General features: G+C 35.5%; 2 protein-coding genes across 6 annotated transcripts in view; both read right to left on the reverse strand.

Annotated features, from left to right (window-relative positions):
- Nucleotides 1-4,900: 4,900 nt before the first annotated feature.
- On the reverse strand, nucleotides 4,901-6,106 carry foxl2l (forkhead box L2-like). Of its 2 annotated transcripts, XM_087304855.1 has the most exons (2): nucleotides 5,907-6,106; nucleotides 4,901-5,823 (listed from the first exon to the last, which is right to left on the reverse strand). In XM_087304855.1, exons 1-2 carry the CDS (start codon nucleotides 5,978-5,980, stop codon nucleotides 5,037-5,039), a joined length of 861 nt encoding a protein of 286 aa, XP_087160981.1. In that variant the 5' UTR covers nucleotides 5,981-6,106; the 3' UTR covers nucleotides 4,901-5,036. The 2 variants fall into 2 exon arrangements, with proteins under 2 accessions (XP_087160981.1, NP_001122282.1); NM_001128810.1 differs by lacking the exon at nucleotides 5,907-6,106 and having other exon boundaries at nucleotides 5,015-5,875.
- Nucleotides 6,107-8,866: 2,760 nt separating this feature from the next.
- tmem201 (transmembrane protein 201) overlaps nucleotides 8,867-15,871 on the reverse strand; it is a 29,612-nt gene continuing 22,607 nt past the window's right edge. For 2 of the 4 annotated variants that reach the window (XM_087305902.1, XM_087305903.1), the window contains exons 8-11: nucleotides 12,541-12,603; nucleotides 12,153-12,464; nucleotides 10,826-10,954; nucleotides 8,867-9,626 (exon numbers count right to left, since the gene is read on the reverse strand). In XM_087305902.1, the coding sequence (XP_087162028.1) occupies nucleotides 9,529-9,626; nucleotides 10,826-10,954; nucleotides 12,153-12,464; nucleotides 12,541-12,603 (602 nt within the window). In that variant the 3' untranslated portion in view covers nucleotides 8,867-9,528. 4 annotated transcript variants of the gene reach the window in all.

Consider the following 15,871-nt stretch of genomic DNA (forward strand, 5'->3'; position numbering starts at 1 on the left):
CACCCAGTTTTGCATTGCTTCGGTGTCAATTTCAGTTGCATTTGGTCTGACCACGGGTGTCCAAACTCAGTCTTGCGGGCAGGTGTCCTGCTGAGTTTAGCTTCATATTGCTTCAACAGAACTGCCAGGACGTTTCTAGTGTACCTAGTAAGAGCTTGATTAGCTGGTTCAGGTGGGCTTGATTAGGGTTAGAGCTAAACTCTTCAGGACACCGGCCCTCCAGGGCCAAGTTTGGACATCCCTGCTATAGACCATTTTGATTAATGTAAACAATAACAATGGTCCTAATGTATTTCCTGTATTACATTTTTCATTTCCATGTCTTCCAAGCAACCAAAAATTGTGGCAGCTGTTTTAACATTAAGATATGATTGAATTACCTTGTGTTACAGTTACTAACAACAAGCAGGAAATGTTTGTGGGCCAGTGACATTGCCACATTAAAATGGTCTATATGATGTCACACTCTGACATTTACTTACATGACCATATTTTGTTCACTTGTTCAACATTTTCTCTGCATTTTCACAAATGCTTTAAGTGCGACTCTTGTTTTTTCATTAATTCATTTTCCTTTGGCTTAGTCCCTTTGTTTATCAGGGATCGCCACAGTGGAATGAACCTCCAACCTATCCACTATATGTTTTACACAGCGGATGCCCTTCCAGCTGCAACCCAGTACTGTGAAACACCCATACACTCTTGAATTTACATACACACACATACACCATGGGCCAGTTTAGTGTATTCAATTCACCCTTAGCGCATGTGTTTGGACTGTGGGGTAAACCAGAGTACCCAGAGGAAACCCACAAGAACACAGGGAGAACATGCAAATTACACACAGAAATGCCAACTGACCTAGTCGTGGTTCGAACCAGTGACTTTCTTGCTGTGAGGCAACAGTGCTAAGCCACCGTGTCAAAAACAACGACTTGTTCATTAAAAGGTGTGTACATTTAATATGTTCAACCAATGAAAGGCTCAGTCAGAGTGCATAGCCAAATGCTTTTAGCTGCATCCACTGCATAAAACATATGCTGGATAAGTTGGTGGTTCATTCCGCTGTGGCGACCCCTGATTAACAAAGGGACTAAGTCCAAGAAAGATAAATAGATGAATGAATGAAAATAATTATAATTCCACCGAATAATGATTTCTTAACTCATCTGCAGTTCGTTTTTTTTTTTTTTTTTATTTGTGCAAAGAAAATTATCTAAATTGCAATATTTATATTTAAATTTAGAAGAAATGTCATCAAAAGTTAACAGATGGAAACAAACATGACATTTAAATCAATAAATAATCAGTAACATTTCAAATCCAGAGGCACTAGCTGTAGAATGGCCTTAATCATGCTTTCAATCGGGTTTCAAATTCAACACAGCTCCATATAGCTGAGCATGTTTACTAGTATTATTAGACACCAGTCATCACGTGACGTGAAGAGTGTAAATGTTCAACACACACACAGCGAATTACTGAACCTATCATTTCCTCATTTTTAAATAAAAACCGGTCAGACATGTCTTCCTGTAAGTGAGTAGGGAAGCTCTAATTCTGGTTGCCACTGACAGCGAATTATGATTATTAGTCCACGGGGAAGTCGCTTAAAAGCTCCCACCATTCAATCAAATACGTCTGTCTGCTTTCACCAAGAGCCTAGTAAAATAAGAGAAAACAAGCACTTGCATTAACTGAAAACGCCACACTAAAAAACTAATGATGTAATAATAATTTGTGATTCATTTACATAACTAATATGCAAATAAAGTGCAGGCTCTGCCCCTTTAATCAAACACATCATGAAAATGCACACAATTATCCACATACACTGTTTAATCATCTGCACATACACATGGCTTGTTTTCAGGCTTCTAAAAGCTTGTTGTGGTGGTGTAAAATGCACAGCACTACTGAGAGCTTGCAGCATGTAAAAAAAAAACAGGAAGTGTGTGTGTGCAGAACAGAAACTCGAATTGAAATAAAGCCAAAGACCCCTGTGCCCACATCCACCCACCTTCAACCCCTGCCCACCAGCCACGGCAGGCCAAAGTGCATCTCTCTGCCAGACAGCCCATCACCGCAGGGATGGGGAAAACCAAGCACATCGAAATTCATTACAGTGTCTGAATCAATCAAACTTGTAGGAAGAGGCTTCGGATGCCTTTAAGGGAAATTATGGATGAGCATGCAAATCTGAGACCATGGTTGTCTTACATTTGCAACGCATTAAAGTCTTCTTTAAAATTTAGCTGGGAAAGTTGCAGTCAATCTTCACCATGGCAACTGTTTCACAGCCTTGTCTATCCTTGGGATCCTGATGCTCCGTCTTTCACTACAGATCATGTCTTGTTTGTTCAGACGGCAGCTTGTTTAAATCTGAGCTGTTTTTATGTCAAGATAAAGATGTTATGATTTGAAATAATGATTCATTGAATTTACACAATTTTTTGAGGTATATGTGGTTGCAAACAATTTATCCGGACTGAATTTAAACAAATAAATTAGGTTGAATTTTACTAAATTTAATTCGTTTATTTGAACTCAGCATGTATAAATTGTTAGCAACCACTCACCTCAAAGACATTTAGTAAATCCAGTCTTTTTTTTTCAGTGTAGATCTATTAAAAAGGCACTTTAGTGATCCAAGTGATCTGTGATTTAAGTTTTTAAGTCGTGCAGAGGCATCATGGTGGTGCAATGGGTACCACGATCACCTCACAGCAAGGAGGTCACTGGTTCAAGCCTCGTCAGGGTCAGTTGACATTTCTGTGTGGAGTTTGCATGTCCTCCTCGTGTTCGCATGGGTTTCCTCCGGGTGCTCCGGTTTTCCCCACAAGTCCAAAGACATGGTATAGGTGAATTGAATAAACAAATTTGTCCATAGTGTATGTATGTGAATGGATGTTTTTTTATGGATGTTTCCCAGTGATGGGTTGCAGCTGTAAGGGCATCCGCTGTATAAAACATATGCTGGATAAGTTGGTGGTTCATTCCACTGTGGCAACCCCAGATTCATAAAGGGACTAAGCCGAAAAGAAAATGAATGAATGAATGAAATTGTCCGTAGTGTATGTGTGTAAATGAGTGTGAATGGATGTTTCCCAGTGATGGGTTGCAGTTGGAAAGGCATCCACTGGGTAAAACATATGCTGTATAAGTTGGCGGTTCATTCCACTGTGGCAAACCCAGATTAATAAAGGGATTAAGCCAAAAAGAAAATGAATGAATGAATGAATATTATAACAGCTATTTTTCAGTAAACCCAACAAGTTGAAAACCCAAAATGTTTTCAACATGTTAGTATATGTAAATTGCTTTACATAATATATTTTTGTTGATTGGATGAGCTGTTAACATTGTACTTAGATGGTTTATAAATGTTACTATAGAAAATTTGAATAACTTTTTTTTTTTGAAAGTTGATGCGTTGCATGACCAGAAGAGAGCGCTATTTAGTCACGAAGGTTATTATATAGTTCTATAGAATTCTACGTGATGACATTTCTCGATTTTGCGTTTATCTAGATGATTTGCATTACAATAAGCTATTTGCAATCTACATACTGTAGCATTTATAGATATTAACCCTTTAACTGCCTGCTCTACCAAATAGTTGACCATGTTTTTAATGTTTTAAATAATGACTTTTTTAAATAATTGTATACACACACAGCATTGTTGATTTACTAAAAAACACCATCATCCAGTTGCATTGCTACACTTGATTCAGTTTTTATTGTAAATGAGAATCTGAAATATTTTATGGCATGCTTCAAAAAATAAAGATGATTTAGTATTCAAAAATGTTTTTTGATTAGCCTGTTTTTAAATAAATTGCTCTTACACTTCATATTTTCCATAGTAGTTGTATTTATTCCGGTACTTTTACCATAAAACGACATATCAACCATTTGGTAGAGGTTAATATTTTAGATATTGTAGGATGTATTAAAAATGCATTGAGTGTGTTAACTAGCAACATTAGAGTGGAATCCCCAAAAAATTCTTGGCGGGGCAGTTAAAGGGTTAAGTAAAGGCATAAACAAGTGATTTTCAGTGGTGTTTCTTGCTATCTATCAATCTATTTAACAAAAATATATTTTTGTTATTTTAAAACCTCTTAATTTTATTCTATTTGATTGAATGTAATAAATAAATTAAGCTGTATAGAAGATAAACGCTTAAACTGGAGATAAAGCAATACTTTACACTTTTTCTATATTTTAACTTTAATTTCTTTGAAGTTTAGCAAAATGCAATGCATTAAAAAGTATAGAAATATATCCAGCATGTTAAGCATGAAATACTCTTAATCTGCAAATGTAATTTGTATATTAAAAATACTTTCTATTTAGACTATATATATATATATAATTTTTTATCAAATTTTACATTTAAGGTATATACATACAGAATTAAATATCTATTACTTTTACTTCATATTAAAATGTAAACATTTATTTTATTGGGACTAAAAATGATAAATAAACCCTTAAATAATGAGACTTGTATGAGCAGTTATTGGAATTTTATCTTAGAAAAATTTAAACATGAACATTTACATAAAAAAATATCTCCAAACTCAGCAATATAGACAGCATGTCTACTCAATATACAAAACACATTTAAAGCAAATATACCTGTGTGTGAGAGAGAACAACGTCTGCAACAACTTCTGCAAAGAAAACAGTTATAAACATTTTATACAATGTACTTCAATATTTGAAATCAGCATGGTAAAAATAAGCACTTGATGCTGTATCAAAAACATTTGCTGCAATTTAATATAAAAACAGCGTCCAAGTATCTTAGTGAAGTGAACAATAATTAAACATTTAGGAAAGTCCACAAAGCTGTAAACTCATTACAGTATCTACAAACAAACTAACGCAACAAACCATGTGAAACAAATTACGCGAGCAAATGCAGGATTTCAATCAGTCAGTTTGACTTGGAACAAGCGTAACTTTTCTAATGAACAACTTAAAAATAACCCAAGACAGTCAGTCAGTCAGCACCGAGGTTTGCCATTAGTCAAACTGATGGTGCACCAGTTCAGGGTGACTGTTCTGCGGCGCGTAACTGCAGGTGGAGATGGAGCTTCCGCCCGGGCTCACCGGCGGAGTCATGCCGCTCAGAGGCACCAGAGCGTTCGGATGTCGGTGGTACGGTCTGTAAGACGGGTGAAAATGAGGGTGGTGACCGTGATAATAGCTGACCGGAGAATTGGCGAAGTCGTTCGGAGACAGAGGGCGCGCGTTGCCGAGCATGTAGCTGGAGATGTGCGTGGGAGAGCCGGAGTGGTGACTCCACGAGCCGCTGCTGACGAACGGGCTTTGCCAATAAACAGGTTCCTGCTGCAGACAGTACGGGTCGGCAAAATTATATCCAGATGGTAATGCTGCAGGCCGGTAAGGTCTCTTGACGCGTCTCCTGCGTCTATAATTGCCCTTTTCGAACATGTCATTAAACGCCGGATCCAGTGTCCAAAAGTTCCCCTTCCTCTCGCCTCCGCTCTCCCGCGGGATCTTCACGAAACACTCGTTCAGGCTCAGATTGTGTCTGATGCTGTTCTGCCATCCCTTTTTGTTCTTCTCGTAGTATGGGAACTTGGATATGATGTAGCTGTAGATGTCATTCAGAGTCAGCTTCTTGTCCTCGCTTTCTCTGATGGCCATAGCGATGAGAGCCACGTACGAATAAGGAGGTTTTTCTGGTGCTGGAGCAGCTCCTGGGCACCCTGCGGTCTCCGAGCAGTCCTCTACAGCGGCATCACGGCACTGCAGGTCCACTGAGCCCGCGCACAGATCCATCGAGCTGGATGAATGAAACGCGGAGATCCTCTGTGGCGCACGGTACAGGTGGAAAGTTAAGAGTGTCCAGGTGTGCTTCAGGTTTACTTTAGTCTCCACCTACCCGCCCAGCCACCAGTAGCTATCCTGAAATACAGGTCAAAAGTTCGCAAACCCCACATGAAAGAAGGACGTGAGGGGCGCAGACGTATTATGACTGCTAGCTAAAGTGTTACAGTAAACATCGGTTTGATGTTACCGACACGTGTGGGATGATTACTAATACAAACAGATTTCTCTCTTTTCATTCTTATTAGTCATGTTGTAAATATCTTTGCAACTGAAGATATAGATATTAAAGAAAATAGTGCAGTCTATTCTTCATTATTTGATGTAAGCTAATTTAAAAGGTGTATCAGACGTTTTTAATTCGTATATCTAAAAAATAAAAATATTATATGAACAAACATTTCAACTTATTTTAGCTATTTGGATGCGTTTTGTACGATCGCGTATAGCTATTGCGCATGCCTGAAGAACAAAGGCCATCAGTTTGTAAACTTCGTCTGCGGGTCTGTTTCCCACACTGGATCGACCAATCAGACACGTGAAGCGCGCCTTCAAAGACAACAACACCTAATTAAGACCTCATTTGATGAAGCGAAGTAGCATCGATTTTCTCACCATATAGAAAATATGTCTAGTTATATTGCATCTCTGTTCATGACATGTGGAGGTTAAAATCGTACTGAGTATAATAAATAAAACAAGATAAAACCTAAACCATTTTTTTCATGTACTCGTATAAATAGTAAATTAATTTTAAAAAGTTGTTTACGTTTAACAAGAAACAAATTAGTTTAACAGATATTCATACTTATGAAAATATAATTTCTTTAAAAAAAAACACACAAGTCACACTTTTCTTTCTGCACAGATGATCCTCAGATGTTATGAAATATATCTATATATTCTTTGAATCTGCAGATTAGTGCAACAAGTTTTTCTGATTCATTTCACTCTTCATGAGATCCTAATAGTTTATGAGATAAACAGTCAGGCAGACCTTTTTAAGGCAAATAAAGTAAAAGAATAAATAGAAGGAAAAGTGTTTGCTGAATGTACAGTGCTCAGCATAAATAAGTACAACTCATTTTGAAAAACGAATGCTTTAATCCGTTTCTTAGTGAACAGGCAATGTATTTTGGTGCATTTAAACAAAAAAAAAAGATTTATTGAACAGATATATTTATTAAAATAACATTTAAGTCATCAAAGAAATTGAAGGATAATACAATTAAATTCAAGCAAAATACAGGGGGAAAAAATTACAACCTACAAAATTTCAACAATTTTTTGCTTCTCTTGATTTTTCCTCTTATTTTAAATAAAAAAATTCTATAACATATACATTTGGATGTACTAATTTTTGGATGATTACTGGAAGTTATTTTGTTAGATAAGCTCCAGAATTTGGCTTAGTGCTGACTAATCTAATGTATGTGTACAAGTATAGCTTCCTATCAAACACATGAATAATGAATTCAAAAGAGACATTTGTGTACTTGTATATGCTGAGCACTATAAATGTGTATTAGCACGCAGTACCTCAAAGTTTCAGTATACAGGCTCTTGTCAATAAGAATTAGTAATTAAACAATTACAACAATATGTGTATATTTACACACATACATGTTTTCCAGGAATGGGTTGCAGCTGGAAGGGCATCTGCTGCATACAAACGTGCTGGATAAGTCGGCGGTTTATTCTGCTGTGGTGACCCCGGATTAATAAAGGGACTAAGCCGAAAAGAAAATGAATGAATGAATGATATATATAAATCATCTTAAGGTCTATTTAAATAAGCAAAATAATATAAAGCTTAGTTTAGCTTAATTTGACCTTAAAAAGGTGAAATTATCATTTAAACAAGAGCAAATAACTTCAAATGGGCTGCAAATATCAACCTAAATGAAGCCTTAACTTAAACATTTAAAACCCATTGGCTTGTTTTTAAGTTTAAACTCATTTAATTGCATTAATTTCAAGACTTCATATCCTCATATCATGTTTTTTTATTTTTTTTAGCAAATACTTGATTTAAGACTCTTTTTATATTTGTACCGGACATAAATGAAAAGAACAGTTTGACATGAATTCAAGTTTTAAGGCTTTAAATTGTAGCGAGGCAACAGTTTTTGAAATACAATATAAGTAATTGACCAATATGTCTTCAACCTGAATTTGTCTCAAGATAACATAAAAAAATTGTTACAGCAAAGTGCAAGCATAAACTTGCCTGTTTCTTTTTTTGAGGGGGGAATTTCTCACTCTACTGGTTTTATCTTTATGTATCGCCAAAATACATAGGAAACACTAAGCAGAGATCATTAGTTACTTTTATTAACGTAAACATAATTACACCACGATAATAAGTTAATCGTTAATATCCATCTGCTGCACTTATCTTTTGAATGACAAACCTCTATTAAACAATGAGTGCAAAATCCATTGATTTGTAATTAAATTCCTTACAATATGTCTTTTATTTTACTGAAAATAAACAACCCAGTCATCTCTCAAATAACCAATGACTGTGAGCTGCGTAACGTCCTATACGGAGAGAATCAAGATATTATCATGCTCTCAGGAGACAGACTGTCTACACTCACCCAGTGATGGAAAAAGATAAAGTCCAGGACTGTAGAGTCCTTTCATATTTTTTACAATCTCCATTGTGTAATTTCTCTTACACCTTAACAATGTAAATTATGACATTGTTCTCTAATAACAGATTAATTAAAAAAAAAAAGCAGCACGCAAGAACGTGTTAATGTTTTAAGCACAGCATGATATGGAAATTCAACACCAAATTTTTTAACTTATCAAGGAAAAGATCAAGGAAAAGCATTCACTGTTGACCTTTTTACCAAGCAACCGACTTTACAAATACATGTTCAGAATTTCTCAGTGTTGAAAGTGAATGTGAAACAAGAAATCTCAATGAGTGTTTACTCTTAAATGCCATCTTACTTTTTTATGCTTCACTGAAAGAGACACCAAACCAGTACGTAACAAGATTTATTTCAATCTGGAAACTGAAATGTCTTTATCTTATGTACAAAATATCCTGTTTACCTTAACATAATGAGTCAAAAAGGCTCAATGGACAATATGATTTGCCAAACCAAATATTTCAGTGTCACAATGATGTCAAAATTACATAATCCCAAAACATATTGCACCTTTTAATATCGCATCATTCTGATAATGACATGACATTATCTTTGAAGTAGTAGGATAAACAGAAACGCTTGTACAGCAATATGGCAAAGAAGCCAAATTAATATTTCATAAAGATGCTTCACATGCCCAACAGACATCGTTCTGTTAAGCTTAAACAGCACAATCATTCGCTCCAATACATATCCAGTGTTTAAAAACACAAATAAATGACTGAACATGCACCAAAAAACATGTTTTCAAAGCTCAAGTGATACTTAAAAGAACTCAAGTTCAAGAGAAAACGCTCTTCCCATTTACGTGAGCCAGAAAACAATCCTTAGCGATTGTTGAGCAGCAAGAATGTTGTAGAAAGTTGTAGTTATCACCCAAAGGAAAATGCTCCATGTTTTTCCTGTTAAGGGCCCAAATTCACTGAGCAACCAGGCGACAAGGGCCCGTGTACATCGCAGTTTGAGCTTGAATTCCTGTGGCCTGATCTATGTCCTCATCTCCAATTATAGTAGACATATATGCAAATGAACGTTAGGTTAATAGTCAAGCTCGCAAAGAGCAGACCAGGCCAAAGCGTCATGCCCAAAAAACCTACAAATAAAAAGAGAAACAATAAAAGACTAGTACGCAGATTACTAAAAACATATATTGACATTTTCAACCAGGCATCCTCAAGCAGGGGATTGTGGTCTGGTTATAAATTCCTCGATCCCAACTGTACTTTGAGAGACATTGAGGCAACATTTTACTGTTTCCACAGTTTACAGTAAGCAGCATGTCAAAACAACATAGCAGTACACACCACAAGCTTTGTTTAATGTCTATAGTACTTGTATATCGAGGCAAAAATGCTTCGTTCAAACCCATTTGCTTCTCTCCCCCGCAATAGATATGAAGCGATACATGCGGCAGATGATGTGGTTATTTTAACACCAGTGGCAAACACCGTGAGCAGCAAGTTATATTTTCACATTAACACACGGCATAAAATAAGAATGCAGCCGACACATTTTATTTACTCTGGCCAGTAAAAAAAAAAAATAATAAAACATGTTTTTTAATCGCTTATTAATCAACATTTCACAATAAATGTTATTTCTTCATATATTTATTTAATAAGCAGACTATATACAGGAACACCTTTTAAGACCTTTTTAAAGACTCTTTCCATACAATTTAAGACCTTAAAACCACTTTAGGTGATTCTAACTTACAGTATATTTACTAAATACTAATGTAAGAAACTTATCCAAAAGTAAAACATTATTCATTTACTGAATAAAAATCTAGCTAATTCAGCAGGTTGGCGCCAATAGAACTGCAGAAAAATTGATTATTGCAGTAAACAAAGCAGCATGACGACAAATCTAGTAGGATTTCATTGACTTCACAAACTACAAAGCATCCGGATATTCGCAGATTGAATTCAGGCAAACTTTAGCACACAACCATACATTACATAATCAAAAATGATATAAAAATAGCATTTAGACTTTTTAATATTAAATTTCTCTACATTGATTGATCAACTTTTAATACATTTTAAGACCCCGTGGAAACCCTGGATAAAGTAGTTGTAGATGACAAGGAAAAATCAACTAAACTTTGAAACGGTTAAATTTATTTTCTGTTCATTTGATGAAATTTTGATTATGTGTTGTTTGTTTTTAGTAGGATGGTCTACTTTCCTACTTAAAGCAAATTATAAAAAAATTGTACACACTCACACACACTCAAGCCCCCCATTACAGTGGTTAAAATGTTACTATTCTCAAAATGTGTATTCTTACCCTTCCATCCAGGCTTGCTTTCAATATTATTTCCTGTAGTGGTGTCTACATGGCAGTTTGAGGATGAAGAAGAGCTTCCCATTGGCTTCTCCAAATGCTCAAATACACTTCCCTCGTCAATCACTGAACCTGAAAACCAAACAAAATCCAATAAATATCAAAAGTTTAAGAATTTTGAACACACTAGAAGATAAAGACGTAAAGGTCCTTGTTGTACATATATTTAGTGTAGTGAATTATCCATATATTGCATTAGGGCTGCACAAAATGTAATATTGCAATATTTTTTCTCTGCAATACATAGCAATACAAATATAAATTCACTAGATCAATTAAATAGCTCTATTTGGAAAGTCATTCATTTAGATTGATTGGAATGGTTTTGTAGGGACATCAAATACAAATCTTTTTATGTAATTTATTATATACTTATAATAAACAAACTACAGTTATTAACACAATGGAGCAAACATTAAAGTGAAATAAACAGTGCTTTACTGTAAAAGTCTTACTGTATTCAGGTACAGAAATTAAATAACAAAAATGTAAAATAACATTCCATAGTCTTTATAATATAATTAATTATAAAACAGATTCATCTTTATGCACTATTAAAATGCTTTAAGCTCTATTAAAATGCTCACATAGACACAGGCCTTAAAAGCACATGCAGATAATAAACTTTCACTCTATTATGCTAAAATTCTGCAGTGACTCCACTCACAATCACTTGTGGTTCCTGGTCATCTATAATACTAAGTGAATATTGTATATCTTGCGATGTGATCATTCCGGAGACGCACATCATTTTATCGATGCTGAATTTTTATATTGTGCAGCTCTATATTTATGCAAATAAACATAAACCAAACTAACTTCAAACCTAAACTTAGAGTCCCCAGCTCTTGTCCACAAAATACTAGTGAGGGTTGTCTAACATTAAGCTTTTAAAAAAGTCCCAAAAGTTAAAAATCCCGTGAGTCACTTGAAACCCCAACACATAAATGGGGTTTAGTGAGAACAAATTCAGCAAAATTCATGATATTTCATAAAAAATCTTAGATGTACAGCTTTAACATTAGCAGTAGCATACTGGTGCCCAAAAATCTCACGATAATAATATAAAAATATCATTATTATATATATATATAATAATAATGCAACATTATAAAAAATTATCATCATTACATTAATAAAAATATTAATATATAGTGCACAAATGCATATGAACTGGGCACTAAAACCACAAAAAAACTCAAACAGTAGCTCTGATTTCCCATTTTAAAATTAATCTGGTTTAAGAATGACATCCAAGACTGCGCCATACCATGATTTTGTAAATGGAAGTGTGGAACATCAGGCAAGAATCCTCTGCTGTGCATAGGATTGTGCTCTGAAAGAAACGGAGGCGGTGAGGCCAAACTGAAGGGCTCTAGAGGAGAGGAAAAGAGCCGCAGCTTCTGCCCACTGATGTTAAGCCTGGCTGGGCTGATGAGCGGCCGGCGTTGCCTGGCCGAGCTGGAGGTGGAAGTCACAGATCCTGCCACCGAGGGGGTCGGAGACGGTCCAGGAGAGGAGGGTCTGCTTCCAGATTTTAGAGAGTAGTAGTCTAATGAGAAACAACAGAAAGTCACATCAGCTGATGTGACTAATAATTGATATCATTTATTAAATGAGGTAATAAATGTACTGTTCATTTATTTCTCTTGAGCTACCTGAAGGTGGCGAGTCTTTACACTGTGAAGATGGTCTGCTGCCGCTGAACAGGAAACCTGAATCTAAAATAAAAGAATAAATCAGCAAACAAGATACATTTAATGTAAAATAATAAAACTGGAAAGTTTTAGGAAAGGTAGAAATCCTTTTATTATTAAAACCCTGTCTAAGAGCAAAATAAAAAATGAGGTGTGCCAAAACCCAGTTCAGTTGGGCTTTGCCACAGTATGCTTGTAGTGTGAGTGCAAAGCGCGCCTGAGAGACGTCATTTTTAAGGGTGTATTTAATATGGATTGATTACTCATTCATACTTTTCAATGAACACGAACTGTCATAGTTTATTAAAGATGAAACCCCCTCGCTGCACTTTCAGCAAACCTCCTAATACGTGCAGCACGATGACTTTACGAACATTTATGAGCGTCAAAAGTGGTGGATCTGCCAAACGATTGAAAATAATACAAAACGATGTAAATAAAGCAAAGTCCACTGTGCTGAGCTAGAGCGCTTCTCTTCCTCTTATGCCTCATTCACACTAGCAGCGACTTTGTAGCAACCTGTCGCTCTGGGTGGTGATCTGCTGCAAACACAGGTCTGTGTATAGGTCTACAGCATGAAGGATGCAACCGGCCTCTGAACGGGTTGAGAGAAGATCACGTGAGCTCTACTGGTGCTTCAATTGGTTGTCGCTCAAAAAAGTTGCTCTTTACTTGCATCAAGTTGAAAGATTCTCAAATGTGTTGCGTAGCTTGACACGCCCACCTGGTCGCCAACGATCAATGTCGCTCACGTAGACGGAGGTTGCAGGAAGTCGCTCACCCTCCATGAAAATGAACAGTAGGTTATTTTTTATATATATATATATATATATATATATATATATATATATATATATATATATATATTGCATTTATATATTTATATTTTGGGTACTCAAAGCATGTGTTTGGGAGGGGTCTTCTCAAACAATTAAAATAAACTATCAAATAAACTATCTTTCAAAAGTTTGAGGCTGATATTAAGAAAATGTATATATATATATATATATACATATATATATATATATATATATATATATATATATATATATATATATATATATATATATAAATGTGTATGTTTAATAAAATACTTAAAACTGAATTTTAGTACTACAGTCTTCAGAGCTATTAAAAATGTTTCAGAAATCGTTCCTGTTTCCAGTACTGAATAGTTAATACATAATAAAATGAATAAAATACAGAACATTTTTGTAACACTGAAAACATTTTTGTTAAATTTCTGAATAAAAGCAATTAGTTTCTTCATACCCACCCCAAAACATTGGCCACTAATTTAATGGCACTTTGTTGCTGGAAACATTTCCATGGCTACTTTTTCAAAATAAAACAGCTAGCAGCACTGCAGAAGTGCAAGACAAATTCCAAGCAATTTTTGATAATACAATACAAGCATCCAGCAGCAGAAAAGTCATTTAACGCTCTGGTGCTGTCAGTCCAGGAATGTGTGGATCTGCACAGCTGCGGCGGTAGAGATGCAGATGCTGCTGACGCTACATGATGGAGCAGGTACAGGCTTCGCTCACACAAAAGCCTTTTCAAGAGCTCCTGCACAAGTGTGACGGGGAGATGAGTGATAATCAGACACTTCTGCTGTAAGAGATCTCACTAGTCTTGGTAATGTTTCTTAAAGGAGGAGTAAACAAAAGCCATTTATCTGATGATGAGAAATAAATTTGGTCATAAAACTGGAATTAAACCACTAACATGTGTACATAGATATCATACGATATATACTATATAACTGCAGGTTACCTATGTTTATATATAGTAACTTTAACTGTTAAAACTAAGAGCGGCACAGTGGTCAGTCGCCTTACAGCAAGAAGGTCGCTAGCTCGAGCCCTGGCTGGGCCAGTTGCTGTAATTTTTTGAACTTTGCATGCTCTCCCCGTGTTGGCGTGGGTTTCCTCCAAGTGCTCTGGTTTCCCCCACAGTCCAAAGACATGTGCTATATGTGAATTGAATAAACTAAATTGGCTGTAGTGTATGAGCGTAAATGAGTGTGTATGGGTGTTTCCCAGTGTTGTGTCGCGGCTGGAAGGACATCCGCTGCATAAAATATATGCTAGATAAATTGGCGGTTCATTTCACTGTGGTGACTCCTTATAAAATAAAGAGTCTAAGCCACAGGTGTCAAACTCAGTTCCAAAAGGGCCGCAGCCCTACACAGTTTAGTTCCAACCCTAATTAAACACACCTGATCAAACTAATTGAGTCCTTCAGGCTTGTTTGAAACCTACAGGTAAGTGTGTTGGAGCAGGGTTGGAACTAAACTGTGCAGGGCTTCGGCCCTCCAGGAATTGAGTTTGACACCCCTGGTCTAAGCCAAAGGAATAAATGTTAAAAGCTATTAGTTACTAGTTAATTAGTTCAAGTTTTTTGTAACTTGTAAAGCTATGGTAATTTGAAACCTTAACTTTTCCGCATTTGACTGTAATGCAAAAATGTGCACCTTCTGTAAAGCTGCTTTGAAACAATAATTATCATGGAAAGGGCTATACAAAAAGAATTGTATTGAATAATAAAGAATTGTCAGTGTCTGTGAATGTTAATGTGAATATAAGCAAGTATGAATTTGAATGTCTCTGTGAATTTAATTTACAGTAAAATGTGGGTTTTAACTGTGACGTAAATATAGGCCTATTACTATTGTACAGTAAAATTAACTGTGGTTATAAGATCCTTATTAAAATTATTAAAAACCCATTTATTCCGAGAATACCTGAACCCTGATGAATAATACCAAATCCAGCCAACAGTTTTATGCAAATGTTTGGCCAGCTCAGATAATTTTCATAATTGCAAGCCATAGTCTGCTGGCCTTTCAAATTAGCAATTTCAGTTGGATACCCTGAATTCAGTTATACCCTATAGAAAAAAAAGCAACATTTCAGTTCTGACATAACATTTATTTAATCAACAGATGCAATGCAATTTAAGTCATAACAAAACAGACAGGTGCAAAAATTTGGGTAACCCAACGTTATGTGAAGTAAAATGAAATTAATAAATAATTACAAATTTCCTCCCATATTTTAATTTTGACAGAAATAAAATTAAATGTGCTTGCATGAGTTTTAAAACAGTAACTGAAAAATATATCCTATTAGATTTATCATTACTTTCGGATTACTTTATTAAATAAATAATTAAATAGTCCAACAAATAAACAAGGAAACAGAACATGAAATCAAAATATATGTACAGTTGAAATCAGAATTATTAAACCCCCTTTAATTTTCCAAATGATGTTTAACAAAGGAAGGAA

The sequence above is a fragment of the Danio rerio genome, chromosome 23 (assembly GCF_052040795.2).
Source record: "Danio rerio strain M-AB ecotype USA chromosome 23, GRCz13ab, whole genome shotgun sequence".
NCBI lineage: Eukaryota > Metazoa > Chordata > Actinopteri > Cypriniformes > Danionidae > Danio > Danio rerio.

What these genes read in the sequence shown, in the direction of transcription:
- foxl2l (XM_087304855.1), bottom strand. Translation starts at nt 5,980, where the DNA reads ATGTGGGGTTTGCGAACTTTTGACCTGTATTTCAGGATAGCTACTGGT. An exon ending in GCGGGTAGGTGGAGACTAAA is followed by an intron (nt 5,824 to 5,906) that starts GTAAACCTGAAG and finishes TCATTCATCCAG; the next exon opens with CTCGATGGATCTGTGCGCGG.